The 17,833-nt window shown below is 46.1% G+C and overlaps 1 protein-coding gene across 1 annotated transcript in view; it reads right to left on the bottom strand.

Annotated features, from left to right (window-relative positions):
- Positions 1 to 17,833, bottom strand: part of LOC130108549 (membrane-associated guanylate kinase, WW and PDZ domain-containing protein 1-like) — a 105,841-nt gene that overhangs the window by 21,771 nt on the left and 66,237 nt on the right. Inside the window, 3 exon segments of the mRNA XM_056275533.1 lie at positions 14,186 to 14,806; positions 15,037 to 15,222; positions 16,908 to 17,030. Coding sequence (XP_056131508.1) covers positions 14,186 to 14,806; positions 15,037 to 15,222; positions 16,908 to 17,030 — 930 coding nt within the window.

The raw sequence follows: 17,833 nt of genomic DNA, 5'->3' as shown, positions 1-17,833 counted from the left end.
CTGATGCCGCGGTAGTCCTAGAGGATGAGTCCCAGCCACAGGTCCCCTCCACCGGCCCCACATCCACCGATCGCCCCCCCCCACCCGCAGCTGTCTTACCCACAGGGAGCACACCAGGTAGCTTAGGGTGCAGCCTCAACTATTACCTGTCAACAAGCACCCCAGCTGTTTGAGCATCATATCAAAGGAAAGTATGAGCTCCCCCCTTACAGCGCCCATTTTCCGAGTGGCTGTTTGCTACGGTATTGTTCTCCGTTTCCTCTTTTCTCCACTCTTCCTCTCTGCTCAAGACTTACACACTAAAAAAAAAGACCAAACCTATCCTTTCTCTCTGTCTCTCCTTTTTTCCTGATGCCCTCCCCCTCTTCCTCCTGCGTGCACCACTACTTGGTTACTGGCATCCACCCCCTTCTCTCTCTCTCTCTTTCTCTCTCTCTCTCTCTCTCTCTCTCTCTCTCTCTCTCTCGCGCTCTCCTTCGCTCTCTCTCTCTCTCTCTCTCTCTCTCACACACAGTCCCAAAGATCAATCTAACACCCCCTAATGAAATATTAACACAGGGAGTCAATTGGCAGGGGAGAGAATTCAAAGCATAGCCGGGGAGTCATCTACATCCACATTTACAGCTTCATTTTGCTCCTTTTGCAACCAAATAATTCACTGACGAGGCTTCCCCCTCGAAACACTTTTGTCAAACAAGTCAATAGTGACCCATTCAAACAAGTAGGTTGCAAATTTCACCTGTTTTGTTGACACACAGACCGCGATGTGTACCTATTTCTGATAATAAAAAAAAATCTTTTTGCTTTTCCTCCTTTTTTCCTCCACTTTAAGCTGTCACTCTCTGCAGCAGTGAGCACAATGAGAGAAAAATAGAGACTGAAATGAATGCATAAATGATGCAAAGTCAGCGTGTGACAAAGCCGTTGCCAAGGCAATCATGTACTTCTACATCCAGGGGTAATACTCTGCTCTGCATAATATGAGAGGACCAGTAAGGATGTACCACATCTACTGCATGACATGTTCTTGTAATCTCCCACTTTCCTCCAATGAGGTGTCTTCGACTCCTGCCATGGTCTCCTCTGTCACTGCCACAGATAAGACCCACAAAAGCACGCACGACACCATCCATGCAGCCTGCTCGAGGTGCAGCTTTTCGCAATGTTACCGGAATATTCCTGCAACCTCAACGCACGCGCCGGCACACCAGCATCCATCCGCAGCTCTTCCTTTAGTCACCCTACCGCGCCGGCGAGAAATCATTAAATGTTAAAACTTTCTGTTGCTGCAAAGCCCCTCTCTCCACACGATTCATAATTTATCCTCCCCATCCCCCCCCCTTGTCTCCCCCCTCTCCCTCGCTCTCAGATCATGGGATTGCCTGTACTGGCTGACTGGAGCGGGGGAACACAGCAGCTGCTGGCATACAAATGAGCGATTGTGTATGTGTGTGTGCATGCGTGTGTACATATCTGTGTGTGCACATGTGTCTATGCGTATGTACACATGAGTGTGTATATGTGTGTGTTTGCACATACCTGTGTGTGTGTGTGTGTGTGTGCATACCTGTTTGTGTGTATGTGTGTCTATGTGTACGTACATGTGTGTGTGTGTATGTGTGCACGTGTCTATGTGTACGTACACGTGTGTGTATGTGTGTGTGTGTGCGTGTGGACATACCTGTGTGTGTATGTGTGTACATGTGTCTATGTGTACGTACGTGTGTGTGTGTGTGTGTGTAGACAGGTGCATGGATCTGACCCTGAAAGGACATACGTCAGAATGGCAGGTGTCAGTAATAACGACCCCGTCACAGCAGCAGGTTGGTAGAACCTGCAGCCCTGAATCACTTAACCGCCGGAGGCTGAACCGCTCACTTTGAAACAACCTCTAGACCTCTCCTGCACCGGCCACGGGGGTCAAAGGTAACTTACTTTCCATGCAGGACTGGTGCGCAGGAATGACAACTAACTGACCGTACAGTGAGGAAACAAGAGGCAGTTCACGGGGACCTGAAGCAGCTCCGCCAGAATGAGCTTGACCCTCATGAGCTGTGCTGAAACGGCTGCTTTAGCTGCCTCCCGGTGCTCTGTGCCGGGCTGCTACAGTAACACTGTGTTAAAGATACTGATGCACACTCCCAACTACGATCCACCACCGCAGTAGATCTCTCCCAACGCACCCTTTAGTAACCCACTGGAGCACACAGAGCCAGAGGAAGACCACATCCTCCTGCAGCCGTGCTGTCATTCACTCACACAACTCCGTGAAGGCCTGAACCTATGCATGCCATAAATGCATGACATGAACTGCAAGGGAGTGAACATCCATATATGTGCAGACACACCACCCACACGCTAGGCTGCCTGAGAACACACATTCATACATGCATATACGGAAACTAAATTATGCATGTGACTCACATGCTTGCTTTTTTTCCCCATCTCTGCTAACCCATCCAAATGGGAAGGATAACAAGGCTCTGCTCAACATCCCCAAAATGGAACAATTAATCTGCCCCCCCCCGCCACTTTATTTAAAAGGCTCCTGATTGATCACCGAGGATGCAACAGCGGCGTAAAGGGTCTGGTTTTATGAATACTGAACGGACTAAGAGACCGTGGTCATTATCATTCAAATGAAAAAGGAAGTAAACAAAGTGGATGCCGGAGAGGGGTGGTGTGAGCTATTCTGCAGTTGTCAACTTACTCTTAGCAAAAGCAGAGCCCCCCTCGGCCTCTTCATTCCAAAAAGAACGAATCAAGATGCTCTTAGTTTAACAACGGGCAGCATTAAGAGTACTGATGAGCACGTTTTGCTGAGGAAGACTTGACATGTGTACTTTAATAGGTGTGTATTCATTATTGTGTGTGTGTGTGTGTGTGTATGTGTGTGTGTGTGTGTGTGTGATAGGGTGAGGGAAGTGAAAGTGATGAGGGGTTGGGGCAGACCTTTAGCTTACTTGTCCTCACCATCTGTCACATAAACCTTCCAATTGCGATTGTGTGTGTGTGTGTGTGTGTGTGTGTGTGTGTGTGTGTGTGTGTATTGCATATTGGAGGAGGGGGATGTACAGATACTCAGTGTCCTACGTATAGTGAGTAAGTAAGTATGGGGGAAATTAGAATCTAGGATTTTAGAGCGACATATGCAGGTCGCCAGTACATTGGTGAGCGAAAGTATAAACCGGGAAGACCGGGGTGCAGATGTGTGTGTCTGCATAGTGTAGGTGTGTGTGGGTACAAGTATGTGGGATCAGCATATTCTTTGGAATTGGAACGAGAGCGGTGCAAAAGTGCTTTTCAAAACTGATCTGCACGATGGCAAAGGACTAAATAGTTCAATACAGGTTTGAAGAAATGGCCTTGGTATGCCTATGCAGTGACTACATAGCAGGAGTGAATGGTCCTTTCTCCAATTCTTTTTTTTTTAATATATCCTATTGTTAGAGGGTTTGCAAGATGGGGAATGTTTTCTTATGTTCAGCCAAAAAAAAAAAAAACCAAACAAAAAACCGCCCCACTGTTTTATATTCTTTGAGTTGCTCCCACACCCCAGCCAGCGTATGACCCACCATTCTCTTTACATCTATTTTAGTGCCTTCCTCTCCTTTTGTCTCTTGCCTTTACTCTCTCTCATCTTCCTCTCTTGCCTTTACTCTCTCTCTCATCTACTATCTTCAGATTCTTGTCTATTCATTTACTCTACATACCCCTCCCCTCTTCTCTTTCAGTTTCTTCTTTCTCCTCTTTCTCTCTGTCTCTCAGGGGATGGACCCTACAGAAGTGCTGTGGAGCATTGTCATGGCAACAAACGATGGAAAAGCAAGATGGAGAAGAGTCACGCCTGGCCTCCTTTAGAGTGGAGCATACTGCTGCATGTGCTGTAGATGAAAGCGCTCAATGCCGTCTTAAACAAGGCAACATTGTGAAACAAACCCAGGACAGAAAACCACTCCTCAGAGCAGAAACTGCTAGAAGAGGCTAGAGGTCAACTTCTGAACCTCTTACCAGTGTGTAATGTTACTACATGTAGAAACAAAAGTCCTGAACAGAAAAGCATCAACCAGCCACTACTCACTCTATAACCACATTACCTGCTCTATACCTTTTATGTCATCACTCCATCCATTATCCAAACCGCTTTTCCTGCTCTGAGGGTCGTGGGGATGCTGGAGCCTATCCCAGCAGTCATTGGGCGGCAGGCGGGGAGACACCCTGGACAGACCGCCAGGCCATCACAGGGCTGACACACATATTCACAGCTAGGGTAAATTTAGTACAGCCGATTCACCTGACCTACATGTCTTTGGACTGTGGGAGGAAACCGGACCACCCAGAGGAAACCCACGCAGACACGGGGAGAACATGCAAACTCCAAACAGAGGACGACCCGGGACAACCCCCAAGGTTGGACTACCCAGGGCTCGAACCCAGGACCTTCTTGCTGTAAGGCGACCGCACTAACCACTGCGCCACTGTGCCGCCATCTTTTATTTCACTTTTCTCAAACTAAATATCTCTGCTCTCCCATCTTCTGGATGGAATTCAGTGAGCACAGTATTGAAACTAGGCCAGTCACTTGGGCTCTTCAAAAGTCAAAACCGTGTCTGTTTCTGTTTATTTCGGACACGTTGTTCTGTCGCTGCAGAATGCATGGCGGTGCAGGCAAACTGCTTTACAGCTCTCCCCATAAACACCGTGTGACAAAATACATTCATTTGAATTTTTCCTGCAAAGACAGCAAATCTAAATTCACCGTGTGTTTATCTGAGCTTCGCCTAAGGCAAACTACTTTTGCATTGTTCAACCCAGAGCGCCACTGCCTCCTGCAGTGATGAACATGAACTGTTGAACTACTGGATCTTTACAAAAAAAGTGTTTTTTACCAATCCGTATTGTGTATATCTGATAATGCATGCAACATAATCTGAAACCTGAAGAGTCAGACTGGCTGCCTGTGATCTAGTGCTAAAGGCCCTTTCAGATGAGAAGAAATTTGCTCTTCACGCACCGAGGTAGGGCGCCGAGCATAATGCAGACAAGCAAAGCACAGCGCATGTATATGTCATCAAAAAGCGCACAAGGACGCTACCGGGGTATCTGAAGAACACTGCCACCGATTTCTCCAGATGCCACCCATAGAGTTTGGGGAACTCTGAAACACAGAGCAGTTTTTCTTCCATCACTCTCTACCTCCCCTGCTTGCATGTGTCACTGCTGGCTATGTCCCATACAGCTGTTATCTCATTGGTTGGGCTTTGAAAGGTCAGCGGGAACCGAGGTCAAAGTTGAAATAATTTGAACTTTGAGCAAGTATATCCAGCTGCAGCCGCAGCATGATCTACACAACACACCCTACTACATGACACACCCACTTGGTTAGGTTTAGGCATGCGGAGTGAGACAGTTAGGGTTAGGGGTCGGGTGGATGGCGTGTAACATGCCGTTAGGGTAACAACATCAGGGGAGTGTGTCGTGTTGGGAAGTAGGTGTGTCATGTAGTAAAGTGGGTGTGTCGTGTAGTACTGCGACACTGCAGCTGGACCCTTCTCGCTTTGAAACGCAGCACTCGGTGGCAGTTTTGAGCAGTGCGCCACCGCTCTCCCCATGGGAAAACAATGGCCCAGCCAGCACAGAGTGGTTTCACCGCTGATCATGTGTTGGCACTGCGACAATGGCACCAATGCGCTCTGAAACCCATTATTTCCAGTGGCTTGCGCCGCTCCGCGCCACGATGGCTTTTTGCTGTTTCGAGCAAATCTCGAATGCTGTGATGAATACCTGCGTGGCCAATAGAAATGAGGCAGCCAGCCACGTGACTTCAGAAGGAAAGTACTTTCTTGGAAACCATGTTTCCAACCCAGTAGGAATATCCGGTGTGCTTTAACAGTCAGGTAGCTTGAAGGTAGGCAATATGTGTAGCATATATGATATACATAGCTTAGGTTTGTTAGATGGTTTACAACATATTCCCTGGGGCGGTAGGGATTGCCAGAAACTAATCCATGGAGAGGAAGCTCCATGATCCACCACAGACACTCTGATGAACAGGAGAATCTGGCAATCATACAACTGAGCAGCAACTCCATCGCTGACAAACAGGAGAACAAATAGAGCAATACAAAGGACAAGTAGGATACAACGGGATAGCTGGGCAGCAGCAAAGCCAAACAAAGGTGCCATCATACCGAGCCACACATGTGACCAGAGTAGTGAGATACGAAAGACATAGACGGGATCCAGGCAGGTCAGACATTTTTGGAACAGCAGGTTCAGCCCTCCATCTTTGGCATTCTACAAAGGTCCTGCTGTCTTTTGATGACCTCTTCTCTTAAGAATACAATATCTAAGCTGAATCTCTGTGAACAGCCGCTCTGATCCCAGATGTCATAAATCATTGTAAGTGCCCTGAATTATCAACTTTGTCATTGGGTGCGCTGGGTCCAGGAAAATTTGGTGGACAGCATCAGGCTCTAAATGATCATCAACCCGGATGAGCCTTGTGCTTTTGTCATACCCTGGAGCCAGAGTGAGCAGGCAATTCATGGATGATATGGCTTGCTTGCTACTAATTGGTTGAGCTCTTCTGGGAAACATTGTTCTTGGGCCTTTCTCAAGATTTCTCCTTCCGATTCTATGTGGGCTTCTGTGGAAGGGCTACTTTGCAGATCAGTTGCCCCATGACGGGACAGTGGAGTTATTTCAAACAGTTCTCTGAAACCAGTCGCGCCGGGAGCCGTAATCCTGTATGCACCATGCGTACATTTTTTTATGATTTTGTTCATTTTTTTTTTATGCAAATACAGTTGAAGGCTGATGATTGGTGTTAACGTCACTGACTAATAGCGCACGGTATGCACGGTGCGTACAGGATTACGGCTGCTGGCGCCACTGTCTGAAACTGCAAAACTGACCTGGATCTGGTAATGCAGGGTCAAGGGATGTGATGGATAGAGTGCAGAAAGTTGGCTTCCTCATCTCATTCAGATCATCGCGTACTTCAGTGAAAGGTTTGGTTGGCCAGTGGTCAGATGGCTGTCGTAGAAAGGCTGGGTCTTGACTCCAACGAGTCTCTGTAGTAAGCTCCTGCAAGGGTGAACCTCGTCTAAAATCATCTGCCACATTACTGGCGGAGTCCACATAGCAGCAAGCTTGGGCATCAGTTAGTTCCTGAATTTTGGCTACTCTTGTGCCTACACATACCTTAAAGCAGCACGAGTCAGACTGAAGCCATGTTAAGACCTTTGTGGAGTCTGACCACAGGACAATAGAGTGCAGAGGCAAAGTGAGCTCTCTCTCTAGCAGGGTGGCTAACTGAGCTCCCGTGACAGCAGCGAATGACTCTAGCTGTGGCATGGACTGCTGGTGCTTAGGGGCTACCCTTGGTGGTCAGAAATGCCACTTGGACTTGTCCCTGGAAATCTTCTTTGCATAGGTAGGGCACTGACCCGTAGGCATATTTGGATGCATCACAGAATATGTGTACATCTCTCACACTATCTGCACGGACCATTTTAGTGCTTGCATTGCAGCAGGGGAAGAAAATCTGGGGTAGGTATTCCAGTTTTTCTTCACAGGTGTTCCAGGTCTGGAGAAGCTTGTTGGGCAGCAAGGGATCATTTCATTGTCTGTGTTTGTCCCACAGCCATTGCACCAGTACCTTGGCCGTTGTTGTGTAAGGCATGATAAATCCTGGTGGATCATTTTGGCTTGCTAGTATATGGTAGATGTTTCTCATTGTGGGCGTGGAGCTTTCTTGTAGCCAATGCTTGTAAACCAGTGTGTCCAACTGACACAACCAGTGGAGCCCAAGAGTCTGTCCCTGGGGATACACACCTACTTGGTCTTGATTTGGCAAGAGCTCACTGCTTTCTGCTCAAGCTTCCTTGGGTAGGTGACTGATTGATTCTAGGGTATTGCTAGTCCACTGTCTCAGCTCAAATCCACTTTTAGCCAGGAGCACCTTCAGTTTGTCCACCAGTTTCATTGCTTTGTCCGTAGAAGACAGGCTCTGCAGATGGTTGTCAACGTAGAAGCATCTTTCAACTGCCTCATGGACATCCTTTCCAGGCAAGCTGTGGTTGATCAAATGCTTCTGCAGCACGTAGGTGGCACAGCATGGGATGCAGGTTGTCCTGAAAGGGAGGACCCGCCACTCGTAGACACTGGGGGGGATCTCTCTTTAGGTCTCGCCACAGAAAATGAAGAAATCTCACCTGGTGGAACATTGCCTTTATGTTGGTACTGACAGCGACAGAATGTTCTCGGAAGTGCAGGAGGACGCCGAGAAATGTAGAGCCCAAGGTAGGTTCAGGCAGGAGAAGCTCGTTAAGATTGTCACCTTGGTACTTGAATGCACAGTTAAAAACCAACCTGTTCTTGCCATTGTGATGACTATGTGCTGGGGAATATACCAAATTTCAGCTTCGTATACCATCTCAGGGGGAACTTTCACGGTGTACCCTGCCTGCGCCACTGCACAGTGATCGCCTCCTCAAGGTTGATAATCGCTAAGTGGTTGAAGGGCATGGCCAGTATTGGCTGCTGGCACAGGCAGACTGTTGGGCTGTGATAACGGTTCAGGTGGTGAGACCTGACCAGATCTGAGGTGGCGGGGACGGCTGAGGAGGGTGTGGAGAAGGTAGAGTAGTGCTTGCTTCTATTCGATGTTTCATGTCTAGCATGATTATCTGCAATCTCAGATTGTCTTCATGAAGCTGCCTAACAGGTCTCAGAACCTCTGGTGAAGCAGTTATAGCTGGATATTGGGACAATGGTAGCATGCCGTAGGTGGCTTTGCTAGTGCTCATCCATCCAGGACTCGGAGCAGCTTCGGCACCGAGAGCATACTTGTGACTTGGCTCATTGGTCACTGGTGATATACTTTATTAATCCCATGGGGAAATTCTGCTCTGCATTTAACCTAGCTGTGTAGTTAAGAGCAGTGGGCAGCCATCGTGCAGTGCCCGGGGACCAACTCCAGTTTGTCTTGCCATGCCTCGGTCAGGGGCACAGACAGGAGTATAAACCCTAACATGCATGTCTTTTTGATGGTGGGGGAAACCAGAGCACCGGGAGAAAACCCACCGCAGACACGGGGAGAACATGCAAACTCCACACAGAGGACAACCTGGGATGGCCCTCCAGATTGGACAATGCCGGGGTTCGAACCCAGAACCTTCTTGCTGTGAGGCGACAGCACTAACCACTGTGCCACCATGATGTACTGTGCTCCATTGACTGTACCTCTGCCATTGTGTGAGAGGGTTCATCTTGGCATGACCCTCCATCTGACTGAATAGTGGCTGTTCTTCAACGATGCTGCACAGTGTGAGTTAAGGAGATAGGTAGTGGAGGTTGCCTCGGACCAGGGAGGGTGTCATCATAATCCTCCAGCCAGCCCAGAGAACGTACCTAGCGCTTGGGCTGCACATCTCTGTTCTGTTCTGAAGACATCTTAATTCCATGGAAGCTACCTTCGTGCGGCACAAAGGACCAATGTTAAATCAGACAAGTGAGTGCTTGACTCCCACTAACTAGTTTGCTGGTCAGTTAGTGTAATCACTGTGGGGCATCGGTAAAAATGCATTTGGGATGGATTTGTCTTCAGTGAACTTAATTGCAAACTTCACACACTGTGCACCATTAATACTTTCAGACAGGAAGTATGGTTTTCTGTTTGTGTGGTTCTATAACCATAGAAAATAAAGGACATAAATGAATATCGATTATATGGAAATTAATGGAAACGTTACAAGCACCCTCTAAACGGCTAGAAACAATCCCCATTTCACTCCATAATACTACATACAGCATTGCTACACATTGCATGAAATGTAGTTATTGCTGCTTGGCTTATTATCGCTATATACCAATACATCAGCTCACACACCAAGTAAACACGAGCACGAATTAAGCATCCTATATGTAGCCACTTAGACTCATATCCACAAACAGAAAAGGAAACTTCCTTCTCAACGGGTGCACACAGGTTCTCGCTGTCAAAACTATGCAGTGCTAACTAATTTTTAACTCAGCCACAATAACAGCTCGCTACCCAGCAGTAGATTTCACTACTGATACACTCGTGGACTTGTGTTACCCTGAAACTCTCAGTCACAACTGAAAGGGGATACAACTTATGTCTGCTGCGAAGGATTGATTGACAAGGCTATTTAACCTGTAGAAATACACAGTAAGCGGGACTTAGAAAAATCACAGGCAGGGATATGAAACTAAGGAATAGATATGCAAGAAACATAAAACTGAGGTAAACAATACATGGAAGGATAAAAAATCTTCTTTACACAAATACAATAGTTTAAGACCCTATATTTACGAATACAAAACTCGATCAGAAGTCCATCGCCGCAGCACGATGTGATCTCAGATTGACCTTGTGCATTGTTTCCTCCCCTTAAAAGAGAACTCTGTCATTTCTGAGTCACACAGCCCAGATTGATGAGTCATAGATGCACGGATTAAAGCTTCTTCTCCTCTAGCTTAGGTCCACCTTTTTTCCTCCCCCTCTCCTCCATAACTTTAAGCTAACCCCTTCTTTAGCCTATCCTTGCAAAACCTCTTGGACCTTTTCTGCAAATCTTATGCTCTCCTCTAATCCTTCCACCTCCACTTTCCCAATATCCGACTCCCCCGCCGTCCTCTTTCTTGTCCTTAAATTTTCCCTTATCTGCCTTAACTTTCCCCCTATCAACTCCTGTAATTGTTACTTGGTAATGATGACGCAGTGCTGCCAGCAATCAACTACGAGGTCAATAAATCATTCTCCAACAGAAAACCATGCATTAATCTTGGTCATCTTTGTCCCATAAAGATTTTTATTATCAAGCAGTTTAAACCAGGCTCCTTGCCTGCTCTGATTCTGCATTCTTTCTACTGGCTATCCTCTAGGTCTTGGCAATAATACTGTCTGTTGACTTGAATTTGCATGTATTGGGGTGAAATTTGGATGTCATTATAATGTGAGACATTATTTTGTTGTCTAAAATAATGATAAACCAAACTGCTCACTGTGATGACCCTCAGTTGGACTCTTGAATGTTTTGTTTTTGCACATGAACGTAGATACTGTGATATAAATAACGACACTGTATAAAATTCTCCATGATTATCGTGATAATTATACTGTCCATATCGCACAGCACTAGTCGCTTCTCTGTCAGTGTTGTAATTCTGTCCTTTGTAAAGACAGTTAATTTACACAGACAGTTACTCTGTTCACCCAAATCATGGGCTTCAGCTGACTCTAAGAAGACCAATGACCTGGGTCCACAATAATGGCAACCTGGTGTTGAAGCTAAGGGAGATGATCTATGTTTTTGTCTCTCACCCTCTCTGCCTCATTGCCTGCGTATGTCTTCCTCTCCACTTCCCCTTCCCCTCAGTAGCCCCCCCCCCCCTTTCTGAATATCTTGGTGTTAGAGATACTGCACTCACTCACACGCACACACACAAGCTAGCCTATAATGATGCTGACATTTAACACAATAGAGCAGCATTATTCTATCAGCGGCGCACAAGGCCAACTCATTAGAGGGCGTAATTTATGTGAACTGCTTATCCGAATCCGTCACTAATGGAGATTTGGGCCAGTTGGCATGGATGCTAATTTAACATCAACGAAGGCCGAACACAATTGAGAGACCTATTGTGTCATAAAGTGCATATGTGGATGATAAATATTTCTAAAAATGTCTTTTTGATAATAACAGGGGGAAGGCATTCATCTCTAGGTCATTCTCTGCGAAAATGTGTGCTGAGAACAGTTGTGATGCGGTATTTCAACGGTGTGGGTTCAGTTGCGCCACCTGATCTCTATAAAGGATGTCTTACCCAATTATTAGTTGTACGCATATGCCTGAATATAGTACTGTCAAACCCGTCCTCATACTAATTAAAGGGTAATGTAATTCATGGCTTTAGTAGCCTCTGCCCAGGACGCACATACTTTTGAAAAATTGTTCATGGGGTGAAGAGCGAGGTGGAACGGGGGGTTGTGTCTCTAAAACCAGGGTGCACGGAGATGCGCCGCTGACTCTGACAGTTTTTACAGTTTGTTTTTTTCTTGAGTTTCTCTTCACATATCAGACTACTTCCAAATCATCTGTACCACACCACTGATCAGGGCGGGCTGGCTGTGAGCAGGGGTGAAACTGTAGACCAATAGAGGGAAGCAATCTTGCCTAATGTTGACATCACACCCAGTATCGACAGGCTTCAACAGGCAGAAGGCACGTAGACCCGTCCAAATATTTGATTCAGGGTGGAATTATGTTTACATTACATTCACAGCTTCTCATTTAGAAGACACTTTTATCCAAAGTGATGAGCAACAGAGTCAACAATTAGCAGATGTATTTGTATGTCGACCTACAGACATCTTGGAGCACATCATATCAACTGCAGTTAATGTGAGAACGCAATAGTTAGATCACAAATACTGACATGAGTAACCTTGCTAATTACCTACCCTGCTACTATCTGTTGCATTTCCATCATCATTGCTTACATTTTATCACCCCTCATTCAATCCATTCCTCTTTCCCTATGCAATCTGAAAATAACACTCACTACAAGGAGACAATGGTCTTTTAATGAGCCGTCAGTTCATTGCTATATGTAATCATAAAGGCAGAATAGGGAGAGTGAAGGAATGTAAGGAGAGAGAGAGAGAGAGAGAGATGGGGACAGAAAGAGAGACTAACAGTCTTCAAGGACCAATTCAGAAGCATCCATATTCATCACAGATAAGAGTTCTTAACCTAATGTGCTCCTTCCCCAATCCCTTCCCTTTCACCAATCTCTCTTCTTTTCCAAACCTCCCACTCCGTTCCACACTCATCTGTTCAGCTTACTTCCAATCAGCTTTCCTCTTTGCTTCCCAGTGCCTCGTCTTGTCCAGTCTGACCGTCTCACCCAGCAACCCACTTCCTCTCATCACATCGCTCTCGCCCAAACTATTTGAATCTCCAGTCCTTTCACAATGCTTCTTCTTTTCTTTTCTTTTCTTCTTGGATTTTTTCCCCCTTTTTCTCCCCAACTGTATCCGGCCAATTACCCCACTCTTCCTAGCTGTCCCAATCGCTGCTCCACCCCTTCTGCCGATCCGGGAGAGCTGCAGACTAACGCATACCTCCTCCGGTACATGTGGAGTCGCCAGCCGCTTCTTTTCACCTGACAGTGAGGAGTTTCGGCAGGGGGACATGGCAGGATCACGCTATTCCCCCCAGTTCCCCCTCCCCCCTGAACAGGCACCCTGACCGACCAGAGGAGGCGCTAGTGCAGCAACCAGGACACATACTCACATCCAGCTTCCCACCCACAGACAGAGCAAATTGTGTCTGTAGGGATGCCCGACCAAACCAGAGGTAACATGGGGATTTGAACCGGCGATCCCCGTGTTGGTAGGCAACGGAATAGACTCCTACGCTACCCGAATGCCCCCCTCACTATGCTTCTTCTAATGCATGTTTTTGTGTTTGTCTTGAGCCACATTTACAGTCCCTTGACATCCAACTTTCACTTCCTCTACCTGTTCATCCATCCCGCGAATTAAACTTTTTACAATAAAGGACAATTCCTGGGTTTTTTTTTACAACCTGGGTCTTATTTTAAGGTCTTATTTTATTGGTTTTTGCGATCATGCATTTCGGTTATGGCTTAATTTTACTCACTGGCTTCATTTTGAAGATTTTGGATACGGGAACATGTCTAGATGGAGCTTAACAATGGTGTCTCACAGGACAACCGAAACCGTGCTTTAACCCTGCCCTATCAACAACAACAAAAACAAAAAACCCTACTGCCTCATTTAGACCGTGTATGTGATTTCCAATTACCTATGAATTCTCATTTGCATGGGTGGTTAGTCGATAAGTCCTACGACCTACAGCAAGTATAGGCTGGTCATTCCTGCAAGCTGAACCAGGAAGTAGCTCAGCAATACAACTGGCCATTAATAATAATGGACGACATTTTTGGTATCAAATTTTAGCATGCACTTTGGTTTTCACTTCCAAATACATGTTTTCATAATTGGCCTGTAAGTAAGTACGACACCATTCATTGTAAAGCTGTACTATGACAGAAACTACAAAAACAAGACCCAGGTTGTAAAAAAACAAAACAAAACAGAATTACGTGGTAAAATAATAGTTGATACCTCTCTGCACCAGCATGGTGACCTCACTGCCTCGGGGACACTTGCTGAGCAGGTCCACCACTTGGTTGTGGCTCATATTCTGGACATTTCTCTTGTTGACCTCCATCAAGATGTCCCCCTCCCTTAGGCCACGGCAGCGTGGGTAGTCCACTATCTGCTTAACCCTCTGTCCTCCCCCTGTCAGGCTGTCAGCAATAGTGAAGCCGAAGCCTTTGTCTCCCTTCTCCATGTGGACGGTGATCAGCTCTGGCTGGGTGGCAATAGAGGAAGCCAGGGTAACCACGTCGCTGGAGTAGCTGTGCGAGCCGTTCGACGCCACCTCAGCTGAGGGGCTGTGGGGCCTCGGCTCCCTCATTCCATTAACAGGGCCGGTTTGGCTGCCATGGCTAGATGGGGAGTCATAGGTCTCTTGTCCATTGACGATGATAGGTTCCTTGTCCAAGATGGCCACAGAGGTCACCAGACTGGTGTTGGGGTCATCAGGGTCAAAGGGCAGTGGGTAGCCACGGCATAGGGCCAGGTCTACCATAGAGCCAATTGGGATGGACTGGAAGATCTTCACCACCTGGGCGTGGGTGTAGCCCAGCACAATGGTGTCGTTCACGCTGACAATCACATCACCTGCAGCAAGGTAGAGAGGATACTGTTCATACAGTAGTTGTATTTTATAGCTGACAGGCATTTATTTAGCAAAATGTAAGTGTATAGCTGAATAAATGAACTTCAACTTAACAGCTGGAATTAGTCTGATTCTGTTGTAGTGAAAGTCCTTTATTTCATATCAGAGTATCAACACCTCTATTACTGAAATGAGAACAATGCCCCCTGTGGGCTGAAGCCGTGTACTGCACCTGTCTCCATTTTGCCGTCCACAGCTGCAGGCCCATCCAGCACCAAGCTTTTGATCTGTAGAAACTCATCTGGCTCATCACCGCCGACGACAGTGAAGCCGAAACCACGGCGGCTCTTCTTCAGCTTGGTGTTGATGAAGGTCCCTTTCAGCTCCGCCGGATTTCTTGTAAAGAATGGCTTCCCTCCTAGACAACACAGGTATTTTTGTTGGTTTGTTTGCTTACGACTAGTCTTTTTCCTTAACCTACTGACAACATCCTAATGTTTCCTGTAAAATGTTTCATTCATATGCCAGGAGATGGCTGGTTTGGTTTTGAGTGTCAGGTTTGCTGCCGGGTCCTGCATGGCGATCATCCCCAGTCGATGCTGCTGTTTGAGAACATCTTTATTTTGGATATTGACACCCTGACAAGTACACTGTATCTCCAAACTTACTTGTTTTATGTTGATTTATTGTTTTCTTTTCGTTTTTTTTTTAAGGTGGAGTCACAGTGACATACTTTCACTGTTGTTGCAGTTTCCTGTTTTGGGGACTATTCATCCACTTTCGGAGGTCACCGCATCCTAATGGATGTAAAGGAAACACTGACGCGTCATCCAACTGGTACAGACATAAACAGACCCAATGTCCAACCAGTGCTATCCAAGATAGTAAACTCACATGCCGTAATAATCAACATGTAGTCGATACACAGCATGTCTGTCAGCTGGCCGAACATGTGGGCTGCAGGAAACAAGGGCGAGGACCTTTTGGCAGCTGATTACTCAAACGCCAGAGCTTTTAGCACCCTTCATATCTGTTGAAACTGAATCAACAAGTGACCGATCCCGTTTGTGATGAAACATTTTATGTGCTTTTGCATGGAAATGTGTGCAACGGGATGGTGATCCAGCTGGCAGTTATTAGATAAAAAACAAAACAAAAACAAAACTATTAGTCAGTAAATATTATGCAGGCTTGCCTTTCAATTGTCTGTATTTGAAAACCACCAGGAAACATTGGTAAATGGCTGTAAAACACAGCAAAAATAAACCCTATTCTCTGTTCCAAAGAATGAGACAATAACCTGACAATTATTTTCAGATGAAATTGTCTCAGCATCACTGATCAGCCGCTGTAGTATAAACAGGTGCTGCACAATGAATGAGAAAACCTATACCAACCAAAAAGTTGTGAATAAGGTATTTTCTGAGCACTGACTTTGGCTCATTACTTGCATTATTTGTTTTCTACAGTCTCTCTTGCCCATGTTTGTTACTTATCTGTGCCAGAAAATCTGAAACATATCGTAGAAACATGTACATGTATGTGTATGCACACATAGGTATATGACTGCACCATGTTCTCTTGTGTATATGTACAGGTTAAGACTTTTATATAAAGGATGGCGTATATTTACAAACAAAGTGCATATCAGGTATGCTTTATTTTTCAATTCACAGCAATATATTTATAACGTGGTTATATTATATGTAATGTTGATATTTCATGTGTCTCTGCAATGCAAATATCTAATAACTCAATGCATTGCACAGATCTATGAGATTGCTTAGACCTAAACTAAGTTTAAATATGTTTTTTAAATGTTTGTTTACCTTGATTAGTCAGCAGATATTTGTATTAAAGGTTCTGGCATTCATTAGGGCTTTGTTGATCTCGCTCATTGTTTTGAGTTTGCAGGGGCAGGGAGGAAAGCCAAGCGCCAAACTCAGGGTAAATGTAGTAACGGATAGTAATGGAGAACGGAAAGGCAGGAAGACTTCTATAATGGGTACAACACATGTGTGTGTGTGTGTGTGTGTGTGTGTGTGTGTGTGTGTGTGTGTGTGTGTGTGTGTGTGTGTGTGTGTGTGTGTGTGTCTGACTTACTTTTGGCTCCTCCAGGGCCAGGGGGTAGGGGTGGTGGGACCTGGGGGTCCCTGTATGTCTCCAGGTGGTTGGGGGCATAATTAGCCAGGGGAACTCCTGCTGAGGAGTGCTCCTCTATCCACTCTGTACAGACACAATTATCCAGCAACCTTGTCACTTCTCATGCACCCAACTCAAATATGTATGTATGTATGTGTATGCCACACATGCACACAGATGAAGATCGCATACAAACATACAGCGCACAGCCTTTTGTTGCACACATTTTCTATGTAATAGCATCAGTTTATACTGATGAGCCAAAACATTATGACCACTCACAGGCGAACCGATTAACATTGATCCTCTCCAATCAAGGGCACATGTAGAGGTATGGGTAGATTAGATGGTAAGTGAACAATCAGTTATCGTGATCAATGTGTTGGATGCAGGAGAAATGGGGGTAAAGACCTGCACGACTTTGACAGGGGCCAAATTGTTTTGGCCAAACGACTGGGTCAAAGCATCTCTGAAATTGCAAGGCTTGTGGGGTGCTCCCAGTCAGCAGTGGTGAGTACCTACCAACAGTGGTCCGAGGAGGGACAAACCATAAACCAGTGATGGGGTGTTGGGCACCCAAGGCTCATCGATGAGCCAGGGCAACGAAGGCTATCCCGTCTGGTTTGAACCGACAGAAAGTCTACTGTGGCACAAATCACAGAACATTTTAATGATGTCTACAGGAGGAGTGTGTCACAACACACAGTGCATGGCACCCTGCTGCGTATGGGGCTGTGTAGCCACAGACCGGTCAGAGTGCCCATGATGACCCCTGACCACCGTTGAAAATGCCTACAATGGGCACATGAGCATCAGAACTGGACCTTGGAGCAGTGGAAGAAGGTCAACCAGTCCAAGGAGTCCCATTTTCTTTCAGATCATGTGGA

This window comes from Lampris incognitus, chromosome 2, assembly GCF_029633865.1.
Source record: "Lampris incognitus isolate fLamInc1 chromosome 2, fLamInc1.hap2, whole genome shotgun sequence".
In the NCBI taxonomy this organism is placed as follows: Eukaryota; Metazoa; Chordata; class Actinopteri; order Lampriformes; family Lampridae; genus Lampris; species Lampris incognitus.
This window is presented reverse-complemented; position numbering and strand designations above follow the sequence as displayed.